At 38.3% G+C, this 27,317-nt stretch overlaps 1 protein-coding gene across 2 annotated transcripts in view; it reads left to right on the top strand.

Annotated features, from left to right (window-relative positions):
• Window positions 1–27,317, top strand: part of chchd3a (coiled-coil-helix-coiled-coil-helix domain containing 3a) — a 328,691-nt gene that overhangs the window by 11,614 nt on the left and 289,760 nt on the right. For both annotated transcript variants that reach the window (XM_041203373.1, XM_041203374.1), the window contains exon 2: window positions 3,694–3,817. In XM_041203373.1, the coding sequence (XP_041059307.1) occupies window positions 3,694–3,817 (124 nt within the window). The remainder of the gene's footprint in view (window positions 1–3,693; window positions 3,818–27,317) is intronic.

Raw genomic sequence — 27,317 nt, forward strand, 5'->3', positions numbered from 1 at the left:
GAACGCAGTCTACAGAACAAGTTGGGATTGGCAATAGAAATAGAAGCCCTTATGATCGAGAGGTTTTAGTAGCTGCTAATAAATTGGAAAATAATATGATAAAGGAAGCCAAACAGAGTTGGAAAGAATTTGGGGACATACTGAAATACATGACGGGACTGACAGCCTTATCACAGAAGTTGATCTATACAGAAAAGATACTTTGTGACGGCACGTACAAGGCTAAAGCCAGACAAGTAGCCTGAGACGTTGAAGAAAGACTTGGGGATTAAGATGATAGAGTAGACTCCCCTACTGCAGGGAAAGTGAGTTTGAAGATCTTTTTTGCTATTTAAGCACCATATTCCTGGACTGCAAACTGATTGATATAGAGGCTGCATTTTTGCAGGATGAAAAGTTTCAAAGAGAAGTTTTTTTGAAACCGCCTAAAGAAGCTGGCAATATAGAAGGAAAACTGGGAATTGAACAAGTGTGTTTATGGATTGAATGACGCGTCAAGAGCATAGTATTTTTCCTTGAGGTCTGTCTTTTGAAAACAGGTAGACCCTGAGATGTTCCATTGGTGTCATAAGGAGAAACTAGCTACAATCTTTATCGTGCATGTTGATGGTATTCTGTGAGGAGACTCTGTAGAATTTGAGCAATGGGCAATTGAGAAGATAAAGAAGGAATTTAAAGTTGGAAGTCAGGCTTCATGGGCCTTTAAATGCATAGGTTTAGACATTAGGCAGAACAAGTCAGGAGTGACATTTGAATCAATGACCTTATCCAGAAAATGTTACTTGCATCCCAATAAATTGGGTTAGATCCTCACAAAAAGAGGATCCTGCATCCAAAGAAGAAATGGACCAGTTAAGAAGTTTGATTTGGCTGTTGAACTGGTTGTGCACTCAGTCTAGACCTGATGCTAGCCCTGACGTTTTGGAGCTGAGCACCGTGCTGAAACATGTTCCAGTTGAGGAAGTTCTGAAAGCAAATAAAACACTAAAGAAATTAATTTCAGAGAGATGCACATTCGAGTTTCCAGCCTTGGGTGAACCAGAAGATATGAGGTTGGTAATTTTTAGTGATGCTTCACATGCCAATCTTCCAGATAGATATTCTGGCACAGCTGGATTTATCATATTCTTGGTTGGAAAGCATGATGAATATTGCCTGCTGGCTTCAGAGACCAAGAAATGAAAAAAGTCGTAAAAATCATCTTAGTTGCTGAAACACTGGCATTGGTAAAAACGATAGATATGGGGGACTACTTATCCGATATATTGACGGAAATACTATACAAGGGGCGATGTGAGAAAAGTTTGCCCGTGGAATATTACGTTGTTAAGTGGTCTCTCTCTGATGAAGAGTCATATGGACTTCCTCTCCACAGATGCTGTCAGACCTGCTGAGTTTTTCCAGTAATTTTTGTTTTGTCACGTTGGGGTAATGTTCGTTCAACAAAAAATATCGCTGAGAAATGGCGAGAGAGAAAAGAGATCTCTAAGATACAATGGGTTGACAAGAGTCAGCAATTATCAGACTGTTTTACGAAAAGAATTGCCTGCTCTAAGAAATTATTAAATGTACTGGAAAAGGGGCATCTATGCAATAATATCTACATGCAAAACATATATATATATATATATATATATGTGTATGTATATACAAACACATATAGAAAGCAAAATTTGATATATATATTTGATCAAGGAAATGAGAGATCTAGAAATGTGAAAATACGTGACTTTATTTCCTTCTGTTTGATTTGTAAAGAATGTTCTTGAATTTTTCAAAAGCTTTAATTTAATTTAAAAGAAAACGGGGTATCAGTAATTACATTAAGGTCTAGTAACAATCTTGTTCACTGGTAGTTACATTGTAGAGCAATTAGATTGTTAAGACAGTTGATTTGTTAAAACTGGTGATAGGCATTGAGTCACCTATCAAAATAGTATAAATGGGTACAGCTGTAACATTCCATTGTGGAAGGGACTGGAAAACTCTACTGTGCTGAAGAGCTGCTTGAGAATAAATCAGTTTGAGGTAAAAGAGTAGCTTTGGACTCATTCATCCAGAACAAGCGCTTATTGTGAGGAAGAACAATTTAGATTTCTCTAAAATTTTTCTTACCATCTCATAGTTGAACCAACTTTCCTTTTCCATGAGAAACCACAATGTATTGTTCCTACATTGGAACTAGAACTAGAAGAAAAATTGCTGCATGAAAATTATCTTGACGACTAATATAAGTTAGCTTTCGTTTTTTTTTAAAATGTGAATCCTTGTGATAGTAAATTGTAGGTGTTGAGTTTTCTGGTCTGTAGTCATTCCAACACAAATGGTATCGATATTCTGTTAGATAAATGCAAAAACAAAGGTTTTAAACTGCTTCTTAAAACGGCAATGATAAAAGGACAGTTTTTTCATATATAGAGGAATTGTATATTAAATTCAAGGAATTTAACTGAAACCTGGAAAAGACATTTGAGGGTTGATTCAGTGTCTGTTGAATTTCATCTGCAGAGTCTGAGTGTAGATAGGAAAAATACAATGCAAAATTGGGTATATCATAGCCCATGTGGCTAAGTTGAAAGCCAGTAACCTACACATATAGGAATGATGCATTCTCTTTTTTCTTTTGTCTTGGTTTATAAGCTAGAATTTGTATTTGTATATCCCCTTTTGCCTCATATTGGCATTGTGCCTTCAGCAACCTAGGCTCTGTGCTCTGGAATTCTCTCCACCTTCTACCCCCTTTTTAAGTCCTCCTTAAAAGCCAAGCTAAAGGCACCATATTACTGCAAATTGGACTTGAATAAACAATTCAAAGCAACTCACCATGGGCATGAAATGTAAATGGCAGTCTGCTTATAAGCAACACCAGACTCTCCAAATGGCGCACTATGATATGAAATCATTATCTAAATGCAATTACAAAGTCGCCCGTCCTCCAGATAAGATTTTAAAATTTAACTTCAATTTTAAAACATTACTTCAAATTCAAATTTTATGGAATTTGTCTTTATGAAAAACTAACTTTCATATTCGAATACTCAGTATAAGTATTTATTGGCAGAAACTAATTCAAAACCTATGTCAAACTGAGAAGAGTTTTGGTTGTACTTTGTTTTTTTTTGCTTAATTTTACAAATCGTGCAATAAAAGTGTGCGTATCCCCCTTTAGAATCTCTCTAAATTAATCTTCAGTTGCCTCTCTTGAAAGTTTGCACTTTACATCTATTGGGGTAATAAGCTCCCACAGCAGGTTAGCATGAGTAACGGAATATCGTGGAGCTATCAGTGAAATATGACATACTGTATCTCTGCAAGAGAAGCTAACTGGAAAATTCAAAAGCGATAAAACCAGCCTTGCAAGTGGAGATATTTATCACATGTTGAAAACATAAATTTGCTGTAAAATTTTATATTAAGGAATCTCAAGTGTGGAGATGTGAAGAATATCTCCACACCTCACAGATCATGTGTGTGGTATGAAATGAGATTTCAGTTGCTGAAATTATACAGCTACCCAAAGACTAAGTAAATCTCAGGGAACACGACTGTCATTGTGCAGCTGAAAAGTTTTATGAAAAAATATGCTTCGTGCTGAAAAAGCATAAATCATTTGGTTAATTTTCAATCACTTGAAAATTAGCTCACAAAATCAGGAACTTAATCTGACAGGATTTTGCTATTTTCTCCAAACAGCTTTCTGACAGTGTCATCAGCCGTATGCGAGATGCCTCTCCGCCTGCTGAAAAGACACAGTCACCTCCTCCGGGACCACCTTCGTCAACTGGAACTCGTCCACCTTCTCCAGTTCAACCAATAGGTATTTTGTTGCTGCATTTCTGAAAACCAGTCTACTTATGCTGTTGAGTTAAGTCTTGATACCAATTAATGATCTATTCAAACAGCCATCCATTATGTATTATGGAGATGCAAATCACTTATCCCACAGATTGTTATCAAACACAAGTTTTTGCAAAATGGACTTTGTGCACATGTAAATACAGGCTCAGAAAAGCAAGACGGAAAGAGAATTAGTGGAAAATAAGCAGTTAAAAGATAATGGATGCTAGTTACATTTGAGAGATGAAGAAGCAGGCTACTGAACTGAAACAAAAGTCATTTACTCCAGTGAAGGGCAAGGACGTCAATATATTGTGATTCAGACATGCCACTGAGGGGTTTGGAGGTTTGGAGGATTTGAAGGAGTTTTTTGAATGTATAGTGGACTCATCAGTAAAATAGTGGATATGGTTGGATGATAAATGAATAAGAGGATTAGTTTGAACAAGGAACACAGTTGCAAAGGATAATTTCCTGGGGAACCTCATGGGTAGGAGACAAAGCTGGTGGATGCCGCATGATGTACAATAGTTGGATTGTTAATGATATCCTCATGAGCATACATTTGTGAATTAGTGATTTGCTTACGTGAATGGTGCCAAATCCTGTCAAAGGCTCTGAAGGCGTTCAACGTAATGATGGAGATTAACTGAAATGTTGATGAATGGAATTCCAGTGCTTTTCACTATCAGTTTCTGGATGAAACAGAGCTTGAAATAATCAGTGATAGGGCCAAAGCCACTCTGTTTTAAGTCTTACCCAAAGCTGTATATCATGTACCAGTCCTATCCTCCTTTCTGACTATGGGTGAATCTGCACATTGTTGTTCATTCTGTAATCAAGCCTGACTCTTTTCATCTCCACTCCTCCTTCGCCCTACCACCATTGATGCACATCCATGCACTTATAATTTTCCAACTTGATTTGTCTAACATTCTGCTTGCTGACCTCCTGACATCCACTCAATAAAAATTCATGAGTTCTGCTCCCCACATCTGATCTTGTACTGTATCCCAATAGCTTTTCCTTTCACCAACCACCACTGACTTCTAGTACCCTAACATATTGGTTTCAGATTCCTTAACTTCATCATAAATCCCTCAGAAGTATAGTCCTGGCTTCTGTAATCTCCTGTGTTTCCACGTCTCAATTCATACTGGTCTGTTTTGAGTTTGAATACCCAATCCTTTCACTGCAACATTCATGTCTGCCAAAGCACCTCCACTTGCTTTATTTTCATGCATTGTTAAAAACCTCATTAGAGCCTATCTCTCATAACTCTTTTCCAAATTCTTGCTCAATGTTCAAATTCTGCTTCCCCCACCCCCGATGCTTTGCTGTGGCTGAGGTGGCAGATAAGTTGTTGATAGCAGAATGACCGTACCACAAACCCAAAATGGTTATTGTCAATTGGGCCAGTACTTTCAAAGATAACTTGAGAGTTGAGGGACAAATTTTGAGAGCAGGTAGTATAGATTAGGACTGTGTTCCCGTTACTATAGAAGTTTAAGGGGGTGACCTAATTCAGGTATTTAAGATGACTAAAAGGTGATGCTTGGCTAGATGTAGAAAAACAATTCCCAGTGATGGGGAGTCCAGAAAGTTAGAATTAGAGCTCAGCTATTCAGGGGTGATGTTGGAAAGCGTGTCTTCATATAAAGAATACTGAATTCTGGAATTCTCCCTGGAAAAGCAAGATCAATTGAAAATTTCAGAACTGAAATTGCTAAAATTTTTCTTGGGCGATTGTATGAAGGGTTACAAACCCAGTGTACACAGTTGGAGTTAAGAAACAGGTCAGCAGTGATCTAATTGAATGGTAGAACAGACTTGAGGGGCTGAATGGGCTAGTCCTGTTTCTGTGTTTAAGAGACAACTCTGGACAGGGACAAGTTCAAAGGTGCACATCGTGAGAACAATGGATTGGATGGCATCAAAACCACTGGCCTTGCAAGAGACCAGACCTCGCAAGGATGCACTCCTAACTTGGTAAAATACTTCATGTGTACGGCAGTAGATTCAGCCCATCTTGGCTCCAATTTACTGCAGTGATATAAAATGTTTCTTGTAGTTGTCAGTCATGAGGAGTCAGACTCTCTATGTCTTAATTGGTAAAATGTCATGATGTTTTCTATTAAACTTAATGGATTTGAAATGTGGAGAAACCAATTAAGATACTCAGGAGCTTTGTATCTTCAAGATTAAATGGCTCCTAGTGTACAGAATTCATAATTGTATTGTAAAATTAAGCAGACATATCTAGCACAGAGTATATTAAAAGCAGAATTATCAGTCGAGATTTATGCTGCTTTTTAAGAGGTCTTAGATGCATGTCTTATGAATTAGACCCAATTAGTTTTTATTTTAAAAGCGAATTACTTCTGCTTTAACATAAGTTGTATCAATTCAGTTTGGTTTTTCAATGGAAATGGAATAGATGAGTGCACTTTAACCTTTAAGGTTTGCATTAACTTCAGTGTTGCGCATTGATAAATCAATTGAATTCCCTCAGGAGAGTGAGGGTGCAGGATTGAGCTTAGACTGGACCTTGAGAAATCAATTCAACATGTCTATGTGGTTTTTTTTATAATCAAGACTTTGAAGAGACTTCACGTTCCCCAGGATAGATTTTCAAAGCTGTTACAAAATTATCCCGATGCTACGTTTTCTTCTTCTTCACATTATCATGGCCCTGTCTTTTTAAATTTCAAGCTATCTGAAATTTCATGTGTAAACAAGACAGCTAAAGTCATATGCATCTGTATTTGGTGGTGGTTTAAAAAATATGTTTGACTAAATTCCCTGGAGATTGCAAGCAAGATGTAAATTATACATGCTAGTTATGGTTTAACATCTTGTGAATCCTTAGTGAGACTATTTTCTTGTAATTACTCCTATTTTCATTCTGTATTCGTGTTACTGTTCAACACCTGTGTTTGAGTCATATATAAGAGATTTTCCATTCTTGAAGTTGCATGGTGCCAATGCTTCTGTACAGAAGAAAGTTATTTATCTGGTGTTTTATTCTGCTTCGATTTTTGTCTTTTGTGCAGCATCAATTGTGTGTTACTTAAAGCAAAAGTATATTCCATCTTGATTGGCAGTTTCCAACACTTTGCAATGTGCACTTAAGTCGGCTAGATCCACAGTAAACTCACCAGCTGCCATGTGGGTGTATCACAGTAAATAACTGTGTATCACGGGGCGTGCAGCACCCTGCTGCTCTGTTAAATTAGTACAGAATGAACTAATTACATTGTCTATCTTTAAAATGGCTCATGAAATGTGTCAGTATGTTGTATTCATGTGGTATATGGAGAAATCTGATAGTTTTTATAGGAAAATACACCTATGGTTTGCATAACTTAGTCAACTTTTGGGTTAATGAGTTGCATTTTTTGCTGGTAAACTGACAAAGTCTTGTCATGTATTCCCCCTCTACACTATTTTTTTGCTAGCACCACTGATGTTGTTAGATCAGGTGATTGGTACTGCAGTGGACTGTTTAGATATCTTCTATTTCTTGAATGCCATATATTGCACAGTCCAGCACCTGTAATTTATTTGTAACATCTATAATGAATGAAATTGAAAAAGTACCCTGGGCTGTTGATTTTAGTTTCTGTGCTGAGTAAAATGATCCAAGTTTCTGTACATGTAATATTAGCTTTGTACTCAAATCAAATATTTTTATTTTATGCAGAAGGGGATGGAAGAGCACAACAGTGTGATAGATTAGTTTAATTTACCACCAATAAATGCATTTCTGAAATAGAACTTCATGCCGTCTAAAAACAACTTATCATTTTGTTCTGTAAGGCTGTGGTGACAATTTTGTATTTGTAATACAGTAACTTTGGGCTCCCAGTGGCCTGTTAAGTAATTGCATTTTGTAGTTTTGATTTTTACAAAGGTTTATTTTTTTTTGGAGATGATTGTAAAATGGTTACCTTTCTTCATCTGATATGATATATGAACGAGTGCCATTGGTATACCTTGATTCAACTGCAATGTTTTAATAACTTAATAAATAGGCAGTAAAACCCTTCTGGTAAAGCCCCAATGCTGTATTTCCTCCTCCTTTTATGAGCATCTTCACAATAATTACTCAGTAACCCGAAGTATTCACAAATAAAATTAGCAAAATTAATTTTGCCTTTTGCATCACAGGGAACTCTGGACAATGCAGGCCCTCGCATTTGCCTGATAACATATAATTAAATAAAACATATATGCAGGTTCAGCCTTGATATGAGAATTCCCTCTCAGGTTCGGGGAACTGCTGGGCCTTAAGTATTTGCATGTATGTTTGTTCACTTTATATTCAGGCTCTGGGCAGCTATCAGTGAATCATTGGGAAAAGGCTGCAGTTTGTGAAAGGTTTTGAAATCTACAATCAGAGACACTTCTAAGATTTTCATCACGTGTACTACGTGTCACTTTGTTTGCAAACAATATTGTAAATAAATTTGATCTCCCAATACAAATATTCTTAGGTATTTGGATGCTCTGTGAAATGTAAGTTTTGAATAATGGGTTTTTGCACTTCTATCGTTAGCAGGAACTGTAAATATTTAGTTAACTATTTCTTCTCAAAATAACCACAATATTAGGAAAAGAAATGATCATAAATTTATTGTAACTTGGTTGCTGATTGAAGCTTGTCAAGCACATCGCCCATTGAGATGTTTATCACAGCAGTGGCTTATCAAAATCTGGTTATTGACCCATTTTTTTTTTAATTTCCCAGTCCAGAGTTTGGTATTATTGCATCAATAGCAAGTTGCCTGTTTTTGAGAGGGCAGAGATAGACTATATGCGCTTGCTAAATATGGCACATTGCATGGATTAGCTAATGAAGATCAAAATGACCACTTTTCCTACCAAAAAGATAGATTGCAATATATTTATCTTAAAAGCAAAGAGCTTGTGATAATCCCTGGTGTGATTTTTGAAGTCTCTTTATCTGACTCAAGTCAATATATTATTTCAATATTCCAAAGTACATTCAGATCTGTTAACTTGAATATCTGCTGGAAAAGGACCATCATGTAAATAGGGCCATTGAACACAAAAACAAGTTAGTCATGCTAACTCTTTATAAATTAGTAGTTAGGCCTCAATTGAAGTATTTTATACCATTCTGGACACTACATTTTAGGAAGGTTTGGATTAGGATTGTTTAGCTGACAGATGAGAGTCTGGATAAATGCGTCATCTTCGGGCAAGGTGTAACTAGTGGAGGGCCACAGGGATCAGTGCTGGAGCCTCAACTATTTACAGTCGATATCAATGACTTTGATGAAAGGACCATATGTATGGTCCTTTGTGTCATTAGCTAAATTTGCTAATGACACAAAGGTAGGAGAGACAGTAAGTTGTGAAGAGGACCTAAGAGGCCTGCAAAGCGATATGGATAGGTTAACTGAATTGGCAAAATTTTAGCACATGGAGTATAATGTGGGAAAATGTGAACTTGTCCAGCTTGGCAGGAAGACAAGAAAAACAGCATGTTATTTAAATGGAGAGATTGCTGAACTCCGGGGTACAGAGGGATCTGGGTGTCCTGGTAAATGAATCACAAAAGTTAAGCAAATGATTAGGAAGGCAAATGGGATGTTGTCATTTATTGCAAGCAGAATGAAATATACAAGTGGGGAAGTTCTGCTACAGTTGTATGGGTGTTGGTGAGATCACATCTGGAGTACTGTATATGGTTTTCACCTCCTTCCTTTTAGAAAAAAGGATATGATTTCATTAGAATCAGTTCAGAGAAGTTCCACACAGCCGACTCCTCGGATGAAGGAGTTGGCTTATGAGGAAAGGCTGGGCTTGTATCCATTGGAGTTTGGGATGAGAGATGATCTTATTGAAGCATACAAGATTCTGAGGGGATTTGACAGGATAGGTGCTGAAAGGATGTTTTCTCCTTGTATGAAAGACTAAAACAAGGAGGCACTGTTTAGAAATGAAGGGTTTCCCATTTAAGACAGAGATGAAGATAATTTTTTTCTGAGGGTTGTCAGTCTGTAGAATTCCCCAGAGAGCAGCAGAGGAAGGATCTTTGAGCAAATAGGGAGAAACTATTTCGTGCAGCAAGTGGATGAATAACCAGAAGTTATTGAGTCATAAATTTAAAATAATTAGCAAAATCAGAAGCGGGGAAATGAGAAATTATTTCAGACATTTGAATAGATCTGGCGCATAAAACCTGAAAGATTGGTGGAATCTAATTATGTGGCAACTATTGTTAATTATATCAATTGTGTTTAATTACTTGGAGGTGGAGAGCATTAATTGGGATTTCGCTGACCCAGTTTGTCTCCCAGTCAAGCAATGCCCTGAGTTTAAAGTTCTCATCTTTGTTTTCAAATCCCTCTATGGCTTTGTCTCTTCCTAACCCTGTTATCTCCAACAGCTCTGTAACCCCTTTGAGATACCTGCACTTCTTTAATTCTAGCCTCGTGCATTCCCTGTTATAACTGCTCCACCATTGGTGCTTGTGCCTTCAGTGCCTAGGCCCCAAGTTCTAGAATTCCCCCCCTACACCCTCTACCCCACTTACCTCATTCAAGATACTTTAAAACGTTTTTTTAACTCATCTGATCTAATATCTCCTTATGTGGCTCAGTGTCAAGCTTTGTTTCATAATGCTCCTGTGAAGCACCTTGGGATGTTTCTTTGTACTTAAAGTGCTATATAAAGGTGCCCTCGCAAAACTGGAGTTAATGGGAATCGGGGAAAACTCTCCACTGGTTGGAGTCATACCTAGCACAAAGGAAGATGGTTGTGGTTGTTGGAGGTCAGCCATCTCAGCTCCAGGACATCACTGCAAGAGTTCCTCAGGGTAGTGTCCTCGGCCCAACCATCTTCAGCTGCTCTATCAATGACCTTCCTTCCATCATAAGGTCAGAAGTGGGGATGTTCGCTGATGATTGCGCAATGTTCAGCACCGTTCACGACTCCTCAGATACTGAAGCAGTCCATGTCCAAATGCAGCAAGATATGGACAATATCCAGGCTTTGGTTAACAAATGGCAAGTAACATTCGCACCGCACAAGTGTCAGGCGATGACCATCGCCACTTGATGTTCAATGGCATTACCATCACTGAATGCCCCACTATCAACATCCTGGGGGTTACCATTGACCAGAAACTGGATTGGACTAGGCATATAAATACTGTGGCTACAAGAGCAGGTCATAGGCTAGGAATCATGCAACAAGTAACCCACCTCCTTACTCCCCAAAGCCTGTCCACCATCTACAAGGTACAAGCCAGGAGTGTGACGGAATGCTCCCCAATTGCTTAGTTGACTGCAGCTCCCACAACACTCCAGAAGCCTGACACCATTCAGGACAAAGCCCGCTTGATTGGCACCACAAACATTCACTGCATCCACTACCGCAGCACAGTAGCAGCAGTGTGTACCATCTATAAGATGCATTGCAGGAATTCACCAAGGCTCCTTTGTCAGCACCTTCCAAACCCATGACCACTACCATCTAGAATGACAAGGGCAGCAGATAGATGGGAAAACCATCACCTGGAAGTTTCTCTCCAAGTCACTCACCATCCTGACTTGGAAATATATTGCTGTTCCTTCACTGACACTGGGTCAAAGTCCTGGAATTCCCTTCCTAACAGCACTGTGTGTGTGTACCCACGCCACATGGTCTCCAGCGGCTCAAGAAGGCAGCTCACCACCATCTGCTCAAGGGCAACTAGGGATGGACAATAAATGCTGGCCCAGCCAGCGAAGCCCACATTCCATGAATGAATTAAAAAAAAAGAGTTGTTGAATTTAGGGCAGTCTCAGTGCAATCCATCATGACCACTCAGTTTGGCACTAAACTTTGCAGTCTTTCATAATGAAGCTGTAAGAATGGCTCAGTGTAAAATTATCCACTTCTTGATGGAAGCATGGAATAGCAGAATATTTTTGAAAAAGTGAAGGACTAGTGTCAGGAAGATATAATAATTCTCATAACGTTATCGGAATTTATTGTAAAATCATTGTGTGTGTGTGAGAGAGAGAGAGTTAATTGGATTAAAGCCAGCTGTTCTGAAGTCTTTGGTGTAAACATGGGAGAAGTTTACAATGTAAGGTGTAAAAGGGCATTTGCATTTTTCAAAAAACCATACTAGATTGTTTTCAAAATAGGGACTGAAATATTACACCTAGCCAGGTGGAGTTCAGAAACAGTATGTTTATTTTTACCAAAGATTACTGGTAAAACTTAGTACTGAGAGAGATTAGGAAGGTAAAGTCCAAATACATAGTGAAACAATGGGAATTTGCATTCAAAGGGGAAAATATGTATAAAGGAGCGAAAGCCGTGTAAAGGTAGGCATTTTTTAAGAACTAACAAGTATGAAAAGCCTTCAGCATCTATGCCTCAAGCTGCTGTTTTCACAGAACTGAAGTTAAGAAAACTCACTTTGAATTTGACTGGTTCAAAGTATCATGTTTCTTTGCCTGGGTCTTTTAAAAATATGTGTCTTAGTGTTGCCTGAATGAAAGTGGAACTGGGAGTTGGGTTAAGTTGGGAATTTAGAAGTTATTAGAGTAGCAATTTGTAGATCTCTGTTTAAAATCATTTCTCTTATTAATAAATGTTTAATAAAAACCTATTAGACTTGGTGGTCTTATTACAACTGAATTCAAGACATGCATTTCAAAGTTTATACAAATTACAAAACAAGTTGTGGCAGTTATTTCAAGTTTCTATTTGGGATTTGAACAACTCTGCATTTACCACCGGCTGTGGCATAACAACTAGTAACGTTGAGATTCAAAGGGAGTTGGATATCCTTGAACTCAAATTGCAAAATTAACGTGCAAGTGCAACAAGTAATTAAGATAAATGGAATGTTAGTTTTGATTACAAAGGGGTTGGCATTCGGAGTAAGGACGTCTTCAAGCAATCACATCAGGTTTTGGTGAAGCCACACTGATGTACAGCACAGCTCTGATCAACTTACCTAAGGAAATATATACTTGCCTCCAGAGGGTGCAACAAAGGCTGATTAAATTGATTCCTGGAAGCAGAGAGAGAGAGAGACTGAATAGAATGGGTCTATATTCTCTAAGAGTTTAGAAGAATGAAAGGTGATCTCGTTGAAATACATTACAAATCTGAGAAGACTGAACAGTTTAGATGCCGACAGCTGGGTTTTTGGCTGGACAGACCAGAACTAGAGGTTATGGACCCAAAATAATGGGTCCTTCATTTCTGACTGAGAGGGAGGAAAATACTCTTCATTTGGGGTGGTGAATCTCCAAGATTTGCTATGCTAGAGCGATGTGGATGCTCAGTTGGTGCATATATTCAAGACTGGGATTGATTGATTTCATTCGCGCCCAAAAATCTAAGGATATGTGGGATAGGGTGGGAAAGTGCAGTTGATGTAGAAGTTCAGCCATGATCTTATTTGAATGGTGGAGCAGGGTTGAGGGTCATATGATCTACTTCTGCACCTTTTTGTTACGTTCTTATGGTGTAGGAAATTAATATTCATGGTGTAAGGGTGTCCGGCTGGGAAAAAGGTGCAAGGCTGGCTGATTCGGGGCCTTTTACTTTATTACATTTGAACAGGAAGTAACTAAAAATTGTGTTCCATCAACCTCAGTGAACTGTTTTTTGAGCATAATGGTTAACCAATGTTGAACTGTATGTACACTTAGCCAATAGATGAATGTGTCATGCTACAGACTTCTGGTTGAAGCTGTTGACTTTGTTGAACTGGATGATCTCAGTGGGGCCATGACAATTTATCTCATTGTGCTCAGAGTATGGAGAAGAACAGTTGGTTAGGGTTCGGGCTTTTGTCTACTATGCAGTGTCCCCTACTGGAAAGTGCACATTTTGGTTGGTGAATAGAATGGAGCTCATTGGCGATCTCCATACTTGAACAGCTGGCAGACATTCACTGTATTGTCGTATTCGTGGAAGGCATTCTGTCACTGTCCATAACAGCATTGCCTTGCTTTATATAGCATCTTTAACATAATAAAACATCCTGAGCTACTTCACAGGAACGTTATCAAACAAAATTTGGTAAGGATATATTACACGCAGTTTGATCAAAGAGGTAGGTTTTATGGCGCATCATAAAGGAGGAAAGAGAGATATAGGTTAAGGGAAGGATTTCGACTGCTGAAGCTATGACTGCCAACAATGGAGTGATTGAAGTCAGGGATGCAGAAGGGGCCAGAATTGGAGATGGTTATGGGGAGGGGACATGGAGGGATTGGAAAACATGAATTAGAATTTTAAAACGAGGTATTGCGTAACCATGATCCAGAGTGCTGGGTGTACCGAACGTGGTGTAAGTTGCAATATGGGTGACTGAGTTTTGAATGCCAAGTTTATGGATGATGAAAGATGGGTGGCTATCCAGATGTCATTAGAATAGTGAAGCTTGTAGGTAACAAAGGCATGATTAAGGGTTTCAGCAGCAAATGGATTGAGACAGGGGCCTCAGGAACTGGACAGTATTATGGAGGTAGAAGTAGGTGGTTTCATTGAACCACAGACATGTGGTTCAGAGCTCATTTCAGGGTTAGGTATAATACCAAGGTTGCGCACAGTCTGCTTCAGCTTAAAACAGTTGCTGAAAAGCAATATGCTTGCATTAATTCAATGCTCTTAAGAGGGTGGAAGTTTGGACAAATAATGTCCAAAATATACAAAGAATATTTGTTATTCTCCCTCCTTATCTCTGTTTCCTTCCTCAGATCATTGATATCACTCATACAACTAGTCAAAAGAGTGGACTTAGAAGAAAGGAACTTGCTCATATGCTCCTTTCGATGCCCTTCTTGAACCAATCATCCCTGACACTTAAACAAAGATCAAGAATTTACTATAATAAAAACAACAAATACTGGAAATGATCAGATTAGTCAGTATCTGTGGAGAAAGAAGCAGCTAACGTTTCAGGTTGATGACCTTTCATGAGAATTTACTGCCTTGGTGGAAATTATGCGAATTTCTTTTTCCACTTCATGCTGATTAACATAAAAAACACCACTTTACTATGTCTATTTTGTAGAAGTCATGCTTGACTAATTGAGTTGATTTTTTTTTGAGGTGGTCACTGACATGATGAATAGGAGTATGTCTATATAGGCATACAGAAGGCATTTGATTAGCTACTGCATAAGGGATTAATCATTAAAAAAACTAAGAGCATAGAATCAGAGGTAACCTTATGACAATTTGTAATTGGTTGAGAATAAGAGACAAAGAGTCCAGATAAAGGGAATATTCACTATTAAGGTGTCAAGGTGTGACAAGTCACAGTCCCTGGGGATCTGTATTGGGGCATCAGATTTTCACCATATATATAGATGACTTGGATGAAGGAATGAAGTGTGTTTTTCCAAGTTTGCAGGTTACACTAAGTTAAGAGCTACAGTAAATAAGATGAGTAGGAAGTTACAAAGGCACATACATGGATTAAGTTAGAGGACAAAACTATAAGATATAAAGTTCAATGAGAGGAAGTGTGACATCATCCACCTTGAATTGTGGAAGGACACATGAGGAAATGTTCTTAATGGTGAGAGTTGAGCTGTGAACCAGAGGGATTCGAGGGTATACATGCATGGGTACAGAAAGTAATCAAAAATGATTGAATGTTGGTCTTAACCTCCAGGGAACATAAAGAGGAACATAGAACTTGGGAGGAGTAGGCCATTCAGCCCTCCGCCAATCAGTAAGATCATGGCTGATCTGTTTGTGTCTCAACTCGACCTTGCCATCTGACAGCCCCCCGCCCATAATCCTTGACTCCCTTGTCTACCAAAAGTCTGCCTAACTGGGTCATTGAATTTATTCAAGGTAGTCTCCACTGCTTTCTGGGGAAGAGAATTCCACAGACTAACGACTCTTTGAGAGAGAAAATTTCTCCCCATCTCAATCTTAAACAGCAGATTTCTTTTTCTTTAACTGTGTTCTCTGGTTGTAGTCTTGTAGTCTCTCCCCACAAGTGGAAACCACCTCCTGGTATCTACCCTATCAAATCCCCTCAGGATCTTTAATGTTTCAATACTTTCACTTCTCATTCTTCTAAACACCAATGGGTATAGCCCAACTTGTTCAACCTACCTTCATACGAAAAGCCCCTCATCCCAGAAATGAGTCGAGTGAACCTTCTCTGGACTGCTTCTACCACAATTATATTGATATATAAAAATTGAGTTCCTCAGTCATACTGTTCCTTAGCCAGGCCTCTTTCAGTTTTGGGCACCATGTCAGGGATGATGATTGTCTTTTGAGGGGTTCACTGCAAATTTTCTGGAATGATGCTGAAGCTTAAATTGCAACGGTAGGCTGCATCAAATTTATATTTCCTTCCGTTTAGAGGATTAGGTGATCGAATCAAATTGTTAAAATGACAAAGGAATTCAATAGGGGAGATGCAGAAAAAGTTTCTCCTCTTCAGAGTATCCAGAATAAGACAGCATAATTTTAATATTAGAATTAAGCCATTTAGGAGAGAAATTGAGCACCTTATCACAGAAAGGGTAGTGGAAACCCTTGCAAAAGACTGGGTGCTGGGTCATTTGAACCTTCAAGGGCAGAGATCAGTGGATTTTTGAGGTCAAGGTATCAAGTAATGCCCCCCACCGTGTTCTTTTTTCGTTGTGTGCGGCCCATTCACTTGAACACTGGAACTTTAATTATTTTTTGCACGGCCATGCCATATCAGGTAATGTGTGAGCAGCCTGCACAGAACCTTCAAGGTTGCTATGTGACCATGCACACAGGGCTTACAGAAAATATATCAAAGAATAAGGAACAAATGTGAATAATTGGAATTGAGATACAGGTCAGACAGACAGATAGTGGAACAGGCTCAATTGTGTTGCCGTGTAAGATTTTGTTTATTAAAAAGCTTTACATAACTGCAGCGGAAGATTTATGCTATTATTTGCAAGTATCAAGTTAATGAAGGCAGAGTTTGTTTTAAAGAACTGCCTTACAAATTTTACAACCAGATCGATACTGTTTTTATTAATTACATTGAAATATGGAGCACAGTGATGGGATTTAAATTCTTCATGCCATTGTTGCATATTTTAATCTTTTCGATATAAATCAGCTTTATTCAAATCTGCACTTGTACTGCCACTATGTGCTCACCTTCACGTTTCCATATGAACTACTGTCATATATCTGGTTTTATTAGTAAAATGACGGGTTATTAATTTTAACCCATCTCATTTCTTCGATATGGTGATATTTTGGAGCAGCACTTAATTTTGAATATCAGGCTGTGGGTTAGTTTTGGTTGCCTGAATTTTGACCTTTATTTAACTGAGCAATTAACATGCAGGGCTCCATGTACCATGAGTATACTCCAAGTGCAGGATGACACCAAGGATTATAAATCAGGAAATTGGATATGCAAAGCATAAAAAAACAGCAAATGCTGTAATTGAGAAGAAGTGTAAAATGCTGAAAATAAACAAAGAAGCACATCAACATTTTCAAAGAAACTAGATGTGCTCATGTTTTCATGATATGAAGCGTCTGTCAAAACTGTAAAGTGGGAGCCAACCAAGCCATTTGATTGATCTGAACAAAGAGATGTGTCCGTTAATGCAGTGATAATCAGAGTCCTGATCAGAGATCATCATCCTGAAGCCTTAACTCTGTCTTTCTTCACAGATGCTGCTTGACTGCTGAGTGTTTCTAGCATTGTTCTGTTTTATTTCAGATTTCTGGTATCTCTGTTTTTTGCACTTGTGTTAAATGAATGTGTTGTCTTCATCCTTCAAACAGCACTTAAAGTATATTAACCAGCATTTCAAAGTAGAGTTGCTATGGCCCACACAGTGGATTTGAACAAACAATCATACCTGCCATTTGCTTTTCCTTTTAATGTTTTTAGTTTTAAAATAATGACCACGTCCTGTTTTTAAAAAAGTTCTGGAGATGAGGTCTTTGAATGTGGCCAATATGAAATTTGGAGAGAGGAGAAAGGTTTCTTCATGATGGCATTATGTTGTGTGCATGCCTTGCAACAGCTTAACATGACGATGGGGAGCCTGTCTAATCCTTTGAATCTCAATCTGACTGCAGTATTATTGGTAAGTTATGTTTCATTTGATTTATGAATCTGAACTACCCAATCAGATAAGTTTTCAACTCGCACTAAATTGCAATGTTGCAGCATATAGGAATCCATTGTTTTGCTAAATTATTCTCGGATCTCTGACTTCATGTTTTTATGTTTTTATCAGAAGGGCCCAACTTTTGAAACTAATGTAGATTTTCAGTTCCTTATGTCGCAACATTATAAAATGTAAATGGGAAAATAATAAAATTGCCTTAGATACTTTAATTCTTCCCTCCTCTTTGGGAAATAAAATTGAAAGATGTTAGCTTGGTGTTGCTATAAAATTCAACCTGAAAGTTATCCAAATGTATTTGGACAACTTCAAAGCCTGCACAAATTCTGGTTTCAACACCTGCTTTTGTGTTCCTCAAAAGATCAGGGAGGTTTATTGTTCACGGTGGCCTTAGTTGCCTGTCAGTCATAAAGTTCAACATCTGACTTATGTACTGTTGAGCTTTCAACTCTAATCATTGCTAACTATAACTGCTGGCAGAGTGATGAGCGTATATTGAAGCTTGATCTTTTAACATTAGTTAAAGTAAGAAGAACAAAGTTGCATCTTCTGGGAGCCACTGGCTGCTACATGTGGCAGTCATTTTTCAATTGAAAAATGCTTACACTTTAAAGGCTTGAAATTCTTGCAAAGGAAATCAACAGATTGCTGTTTTCCTACTTTGAAAATGATCCTTTTTGGGAATTGAATTTCATTATCAAATCATTATTGCAGGTAGGCACCACTGCCAGCAGACTTGCAACCATGAGAACTTTATCCTGGTAAAGTTTGGTGGACCCCTCCAGATACAATGTTAATTTGGAAGAGCAAAATCTATAAATTATCATGTTGAGCATTTTAACAGTCCAAGAGATCATAATTCAAATATTTCACAATCCTTCCCTTTTTTTAAAATCTTGGTGGCCAAAGTGGCTGAGTCACAACTCAGACGGTGGATCACTCTAAGATATGGCTTGTGCACCTGTAAAGACTGTAAGCAATTTGTCTGCTGCCTTTATCAGCCTTAAGTGAGCATTATAGCCAGACAAGCAAAAAGAGGAGTTGTTTTTATATTGGTTTCAAAAAAAGGAACGACATGGAGAAGGTTAACTTTGATGCATTTAATATGGTATAGCCATGTGATTCTGATTTTGAAACGATCATTTACGATTTTTGCACTGAATTTCTGGTTTTGCCAAACACACATTCTGATCCTAAGGCACCCTTTGAAAGCTGCAAGCAGATCTGGAAAACCACTCATTTGCCAAAATAGCCTGCCCTGTATGGTTTATTTGTGCTAAAAAAAATTTGGAAGAATTGCTTCGATTTCCCAAGGGGTGTGCTGGAGGAAATAGACTTTATTAAAAAAAGTTTAACTTCATTGGATCATTATTTTGAAATTGTGTCTCCTGGTTCCAGACTCTCCACCAGGGGAAACACTTTACCTGCATCTACCCTGTCTATCCCTTTAAGTATTTTGTAAGTTTCAATGAGATCACCTCTCGTTCTTCGAAACTCTAGAGAATACAGGCCCAGTTTCCCCAATCTCTCTTCATATAACAGCCCTGTCATCCCAGAAACAAGTCTGGTGAGCCTTTGTTGCACTCTCTCTACGGCAATAATATCCTTCCTAACTTAAGGGTCCAAAACTACACACAGTACTCCAGGTGCAGTCTAACCTATTGAAGCTTTCAGTTACTTGTAGCTGCCAATGTCTGAACCTCCCCAAACTGCAGTCTTGCCTGGAAAAATGTGAGCACTCTACTGTCCCCATTTTTCTTCACCACAACAGTACACGCTAAACCAAAGATATGTGGCATCAGATGGCTGGTATTAAATTCAAACACTTTTCATTCACAGACGATGTCCTCCTGGAATCAAAACCTCCCACCCCCACCCCCAACTCAGCACCTGCAATCATAGCCTTCAGTAAATGATTTTGTGCCCTGTTGGGGTATAAAATAACTACAGTTAGACAGAGATCCAGCTGCTTCGTACACATGCCCTACTCCACCAGCAAGAATGAGTTCCAGTTCAATGATTGCTGATAAGATTCAAATATTTGAGCACAGTGCACTGTACAGAGCTGACTTCCAAGGAATACTCTGAATTGTCAGAAAACACCTGATCCACTGGAATGCATTTCCAATTTCCCAGTTTAGCAATGTTCAAAAAAACTTGTGTACTCCTTCCAAATCCTCAGTCCCAGGATTTGAGTTGCTGAAATCATATTGTTTTTATCATAATACATTATCATAAGTTGCTGCTTTTAGTAGCTGAATATTCTTTTTAAGTAATTTCCAAGCTAGTTTTTTGAAATTTAAAATTACCCATGTGTATAATTGAGATGTTTAAGACTGCCTTTTATTGCAGGTAATGCACTTTTCTAAATTTAAAAACAATTCTTATGAATTGGAAGACAATGTGCTTTTTAAATTGGACAAATTTAACCAAGCCACACAACTTCTTTAGAAGTGATTAACATATCTTGCTTGATATGTTGAACACTACCAGAATTGTAAAGTGCAAAATCGCAGGACAAGAAGCAAATTGCATTGCAAATTTGGCCAAAACCAATACCCGTGTATTGAAATGAATCAGTGCCAAAGCCATTTCGTTGTATTGTACATTTCCAATTTCATCTGTGTCATCATGGACTGTTGAAGCAGAGAGAAATTTTAAAAATCATCTGGCTCATCGAGCAGCCAGCGCAAGAAAATTATTTCTGAGGCATAGGGTGGTGGTTGCTCTTACTGAAAAGGAAGGAAGAAAATAAATTTGCTTTTAGCAAGGGTATGCCATACTCTCGTTAAATTCATGTGGATTCATCCATCTGGAATGTAGCCCAAACAGTTTCACTGTACCAAATCCATCATGTTCCGCGATATCACTTAAATGAATAAATCTCCAATCACTGCACTCAGACATTGTGACTTGATCACAAAACTTGTTGACACAGTGTCATCTTGTTGGCAGAAATCATTAGGCAATCTTTAGGTTTGTTGTCAATGACTAAACTTGAGATTGCAATGACTTTGATATAATTCAGGACTTTTACTGTTGGACTTTATGCCATCATCTCAACACCTTGACATATTACTGACCTCTGGGTGTTCGCCAGTGTATGAACAGAGCAATACTGGGTTTGAGATGAAGAAGCTGATATCAGTACGTCTTACAGTACCTAAAACTGATAATCTAGTATTTTGTTTCGAACAAATGAAGTTTCTTTAAATTCATGCGGTGATTGACCTGCTCTTGACATGATTTATCTAAAAACCCAATAGAGCATCAGTATATGTACATTATTCTTTGCTAGCCGTATGCCCCACCTGTTGCACATGATTTTTTTTAGTACAAACAATACAAACAGCACCAAAAAAAGCACAAATAGTAATCGTAGCTTCTAAGCATAAGAATGAAATATGATTTGCATTTTGTTAGATAGTGATTGTATCCTTTGTAATTGTATTATCAATGACCTTCCATTAAATTTAAAACTATTGTCCTTTCAATTTTTGTTGAAAACTCGGCATCTATGTCAAAAAAAACTGAAGAGCAGCATCTTGTAAATTGATATGGAAAGACCCTTTGCTGAAAATAATTTAATGTTTTTAGTGACACATTGCCGCTTTAATCTCAGGCAGTCTGCAAGCAAAAACACTTATAACAAAAATATTCAATTTTACAGTCTGTGCTGCCCACTCATTTGAGTTTAAGGCTTAATGTTTGAATGAGACTGTCAGGTTGTTATGATGCATTCATGCAACCTACACATAGATCTTGGAACAAGAGAGATTTTTCTTCTTTGTTTGTAATGGATAAACGGCAGGTCTGCTTGCCACCTGCCTTGTAGAAAGAGGGTAATTTGTTTGAAACCATTTTGATTCACGGATTACAGTGGAAGATGAATGGTTTGCCAGAGTTTGTTATCCATAAATGGCTGAAAGCTAAAAAATCCTCTCCCACTACATGGCAGACATTAATTGAATTTACCATTCTATCCTGAAAACTGATACCTGCCAGATATTATTTACCAGTTTTGAGCATCAGTCTCAGCCCATCTTTTCTTTACAGAGTAGAATTTTCAGATGTTCTATCAGAATTATGGGTGGCTTTTTGCTCAGTCATTGGTATCCATGGCAACCATTTTAGCTCAGTGAGGTGGGGAGGAAATAGATAACACTGAGGAGGACTGCAACAAATTACAAGAAAACATTAATAAACTTGCAGAATGGCAGTAGAGTTGGGAAATTAATTTCATCATAGTTAAGCAGGAGGTGTTACATTGTGATAAAATTGAGGTCACAAGTTGTTTCATTCTTGGTGCCTGTTCAGACTGCATAGCTTCTCCATTATCAGTTCTGGCATCCTTCCATCTATGAAAGATGATGGACATGCAGCAAATAAACCCATTTAAGATGGAGTGTATGAATCCACTTCATATGACGCACCTTTGCTGCTGGCTGAAGAGGCCAATCCTGAAGAGACAAGTTCTGCTTTCAGTGCCGCACAGGAAGCTATCAAGTGTTGTTATGCTTTCTTTTTTCAGCGTTGGCATCTGTTGCCAAGCTGCTGTAGCCACTGGTCATCGTGGTGGTGCATCCCTCAGGCGGTGTCACTATTTTCCTCTGCCATCAGCTTGTGTGATAATCTATGTTTACGGCCTTCACTTGTAAGCGTGCTTGAAGCGGAACTTAGGTCATCCTACTGGTTGTCTGCCTCTGGCTTCCTTGCCATACAAAAAATCTTTGAGTATACAGCCGTCTTCCATCCTGGGGGATGTGCCCATGCCAATGAAACCTCCTCTGTTAGATGTGTATTAACAAATCTGTCTTAGAGAGAACTGTTGCATTCATGATTTAGCGTACCGGAATACCCCATAATATGTCACAGACAGTGTAGGTGGAAATTGTTCTCCATTATATTGAGCAAATATCTGTTACAGTTAGCCAAGCATTGTGCAGTGCCATATGGGAGTCTATTTGACATTCCTTATTGATCATTTTCTAAGTCGATCTCCTACTAGGGGCACTTTCATCCTCATAAACCATAGACGTTTACAGCAAAGAGGGAGCCATTTAGCTCCTTGTGTCTGTGTTGACACTTTGCTAAAGAAATTCAGAACAAACCCTCATTTTCTCCATAATCATACCTTCATCTCCATCAAGTAGTTATGGGATAGTAATTTTTTGTGTTCTTATGTGAAGTTGATTTCCCCATGATCTTGCTTGTGGTTTGAATGGCATAAGGAGCATGGTGGTAATTTTTAGCTGCTAATCTTGTATCACCACTGTTCGAGGACTTTCTGTGGTACAGCACCCAACTAGACCCTACAGTCAATTAAGGGTGATAATTACAGTTTTTGGGAAGTTTTTTCCCCAGATTGGCAGCTTTTTGATTCTGTTATCTCCTTTTATCCTTTTCTGTATACGTTTAAGATGTCTTGTGCTTTTATTTGACATTCACTCAAACTGTAATGCCTGAAATGTTGATTTCTTCATCAAAGACAAACTCAGTTTAGCATCCACAGTTTTTTGTTTTTATCAATTTATACCCAAGTTGGTGGATCGCCTGCAGTGTTGTTTAAGGTACATTTAGATGATTTTTTTGGCTTGTAAGAACAGAATTGCTGTACCATGTGCTGCACAATGTACCATTCTGCTACAAAAACAAAAAAGTGTTACTGAGACCACAAAGCCCAATTCCTGTTGAGTAAACAGTGGGTGAGCTCAGTCGGACTTCAATTATTTTTTGGGCTGCAGATCAGAATCTGGGATGACTGCAAGCATTCTAACTCCAATTTCTACTTGCTTTGGGGGAATTCATCTGCATCTGCTAATAGCTGATTATTTTGATGTTACTTAAAAAAATGCAATAGAAAAATGTATAGTTTTTAATTATAGTGGTAAAATATCTATCTCTATCTTCAAGCTTTGGTGTAATGCCTCATCAGTTTTTTTTTCATTTGTCAAGTTTGCTTTTGTTACCACTTTAAAAGTGTTAGATTTAATTGTTTCTGTTAATCACAATGGGAAAATTTGTCAGAGGCCTGAAACAAATCAGCAATGGTATTTACCCAGCATGCAGGTCCAAAATCACATTGTACTATGTGCATTATTTGATAAAGCCCATCTGGCTTGTGAATCCGTTGACAATAGCCTTCGATGAGTTGCTCTCCAGAGGAACGTTTTTGAGATTGGAAGTATCTTGGCCATAATAAAAACGAACTGCTGTGGATGCTGGAAATCTGAAATAAAAGCAGCTAGTGCTGGAAATATTCAGCAGGTCTCCCAGCATCTGTAGAAAGAGAGTGTTAATGTTTTCCAGTTGGATATGACTTCTTCAAATATAATTATGACTCTTTTTTTGTTGCATGACATCATTGTCACTTATCTCCCCTACCCTGCACCCGATCACACACCTTTCTTTTTATCCTTCCTCCCCTCCACTTCTCAACAGTGTAAACCCTTCCAAACTGAAGGAAGTCGAAATGAAGGTATATATTCAACTCAAAACGTTAACTACCTTCCTCCCTCCACAGATGCTGCCATACCTGTTGCATTTTTCCAAGCATTTGCTCTTTTTTCTTCAGCTTCTCGGGGTACATTTGTTTCCTGCAATCCTCCATATTCCTCTGGTCTTGTACATCACAAAATTGATCCTCCAATGCACCAGGGATCCACACCACCTTTACTCTTGGTACAGATCTACCCATTTAGCTTGAACTTGATATTGTTATGAGATCCAGACTTAGCTTGTCAGGAGGCTGGGAACTAAAACTCCCAGCATGCCTTGGTTCTTGCATGCAAGTAAGCTCCCAAGAGCGTGATGCATTTTGGAGTTCTCAGAGCCTGCTTGAAGAAGAAGAAAAGTGCGAAAAGCCCTTCATGTGATCCAGGAGCAGGGTGTCATAACACAGAAGAGTCTCAGAGAGGGGACAGGGAGAGGTCCCAAAACGTAAGAACAAAGAGGAGCAGAGAAATAGACTCCAAGCAGAAAAGTCAGCCACTGGGAGAATGTAAGCGGAGAGGGCTCAGGAAAAGCGCTGGTGATCGGCGAGGACAGCAGAAGCTTAGTGATCCCATGCTGTTGGGGCAAAACTTAGCATTTATGTGAAGTGAAACTCTGTGTTATTGACGCCTGGGTGGGATGTTGAGAAATCCATGACATCTGTCTTGGTCGCATGTGTCATTTATTATGCAGCGTAGTGTGTTCAAACACGTTTTGTCTATTGTTATGACCAGTGCAGTTGGTAAAGCAGAGTTATTTAAAAATCCCAGAGGGAATCTTTAAATAACTGTCATAGCCTATAATTTTAAGTGTTATGTTTGAGATGCGACTCTAAATTCAGAAATCAGGCCACCAGTTCTCAAGGCTTTACATTAAACTAAATGAAACATTTTATTAATTTGCACAGGTGAAAATATATATACACATGGCTTCAAATTACTACTATCATAACTTTAACAAATTCCCAAACTAACCTCCATTAAAGCAACAGCAACCCATAGACTGAACCAGACACCAGACAAAGGATTGTCACCTTACAAATTCAAAATGAGGCTCTTTTCACTTTGGACCCTGTTGGAGACTTGCCTTTTGATCTTACATTGCCTCTGTTCTGCACACCCAAAAACTGAAGTTATACCTACCACCCCCAGTGAATGTTAATTCTCATTGTATCACCAGCCTCTTTGAACTCCACCCTTTTACAATGAAACCCCTTCCATAATACCAATTATATTAGTAATATAAACATATTGCTTGGTAGCTGCTAGATAGGCATCATTTTTCACGCCACTTCTTGAATGTTGTATTCAAAAAGTGCAATTGCACTCGACTTCTCTGTTTACATTTCAAACTAGTACATATCAAAGCACCCAGACTAATGGCTTTCATCCAATTAAGACATACCCACAGACGAAACCTCTTTTAAAAGAAAAATACTTTGCAAAGTATATATATTAATAGCTTCATGACACTATTAATTCACATGTACCTCAATATTAATCCTGAATGTTAGCGTATAAGATAGGTATTGTAAATTGTTTTATCTTTATGAACTTGGATAGTAAAGTTTATTTCTGCTTGTTCAAAACCTGTGGCTTTATGCTCTTTAGCAATTGTCTTGAATCGCAAACTTTGTGTTGTGACAAAAGAATAATTTTAATATTTTTCTGGTTTATTGTGAAGCACGTTTACATTTTGTTACAATCTCCATCGAGACTGATAACTTGTAAAATGAAATTCAGACTTCTAGTAAATTACTAAAATGATCACACAACAAGATTTCATGTTTTAAGACTTTAACTGGAACAAATTAATTTCAGTAGGAAAAGTAAACCCCAAACTATAGAAAAACCCCACCCATTTAATTTTTACAATGACCAAAAATCCCACTGCCATGATGCTTTCTCCTTTAAGTGGACAGTTCATTCTCCAGAAACCAATCCAAAGGTCTTCTCAGTAGCTTGACCCTTTTCCAGCTTGATAATTTCTGCTCTCTGAACTGATTAGGGATGATTTTAAGATTTCTCCCTCCAGCCAAACTGAGGAGAATGTTCCGGCTTTGTTTAAACCCTCAGAAACTTGGTCATTTCAGCCTGAGTGCGAACTCCCACTTGCTTCCTGCATGATAAACAATAGAGACTCAGTATTTCTATCTCTCTGCGCGCTCTCTCTCCCTCAAGATTCAGTGATAGTCTGGGGAAAACCTGCAGCTCGATCCTGCAATGGCTTCCTGTGGACATGTCCTCCTCAAAGTCCATCTCATAGCAATGTGAATCACATGGGACTTGTCTCCAGGTAGAAATGCTAATTATCTATTCTCAAGACCCCATACTCTATTCCTTCTTGGAATTAAATAAGCAGTTTAAAGTATAACCATTTACAAAATATGACATTCCAAACACTTCCTCGTGAGACTTTGAAAACTAGCAGTCTGTCCACTATCAGCACAGCTGCTCTGGTCATTGCACACAGGTGTCACTGTCTTGCACCTTTCCATTCAGACAACCTGGGGGCCGCCATTTAACCACCAAGCTTGTTGTCAGGCAGAATTTAGAAGGGGTCACATAACCCCCTTCATTCCTCCATTTTACCTGATATTGAACAGAGTCCTTAAATACAAGAATCATTTTAACCTCATGTTTTAACAATTTTTGTTACTGAAAATAAAAGTTGACTTTTTTAAAACTTGATTTGCACTAGTTTTCTTGCTAGTTGTGCTGTAACAATTCTGTGATTTTGCAAGTTCATGAGAATGGATGATCTGCCATGATGGTGACAGTGTTATTTGGGGCCACGTCTTCATTGGAACAGTTCTGGGCTGCAAGCATTGAGGTGTGCATG

The sequence above is a fragment of the Carcharodon carcharias genome, chromosome 13, assembly GCF_017639515.1.
Source record: "Carcharodon carcharias isolate sCarCar2 chromosome 13, sCarCar2.pri, whole genome shotgun sequence".
Lineage (NCBI taxonomy): Eukaryota > Metazoa > Chordata > Chondrichthyes > Lamniformes > Lamnidae > Carcharodon > Carcharodon carcharias.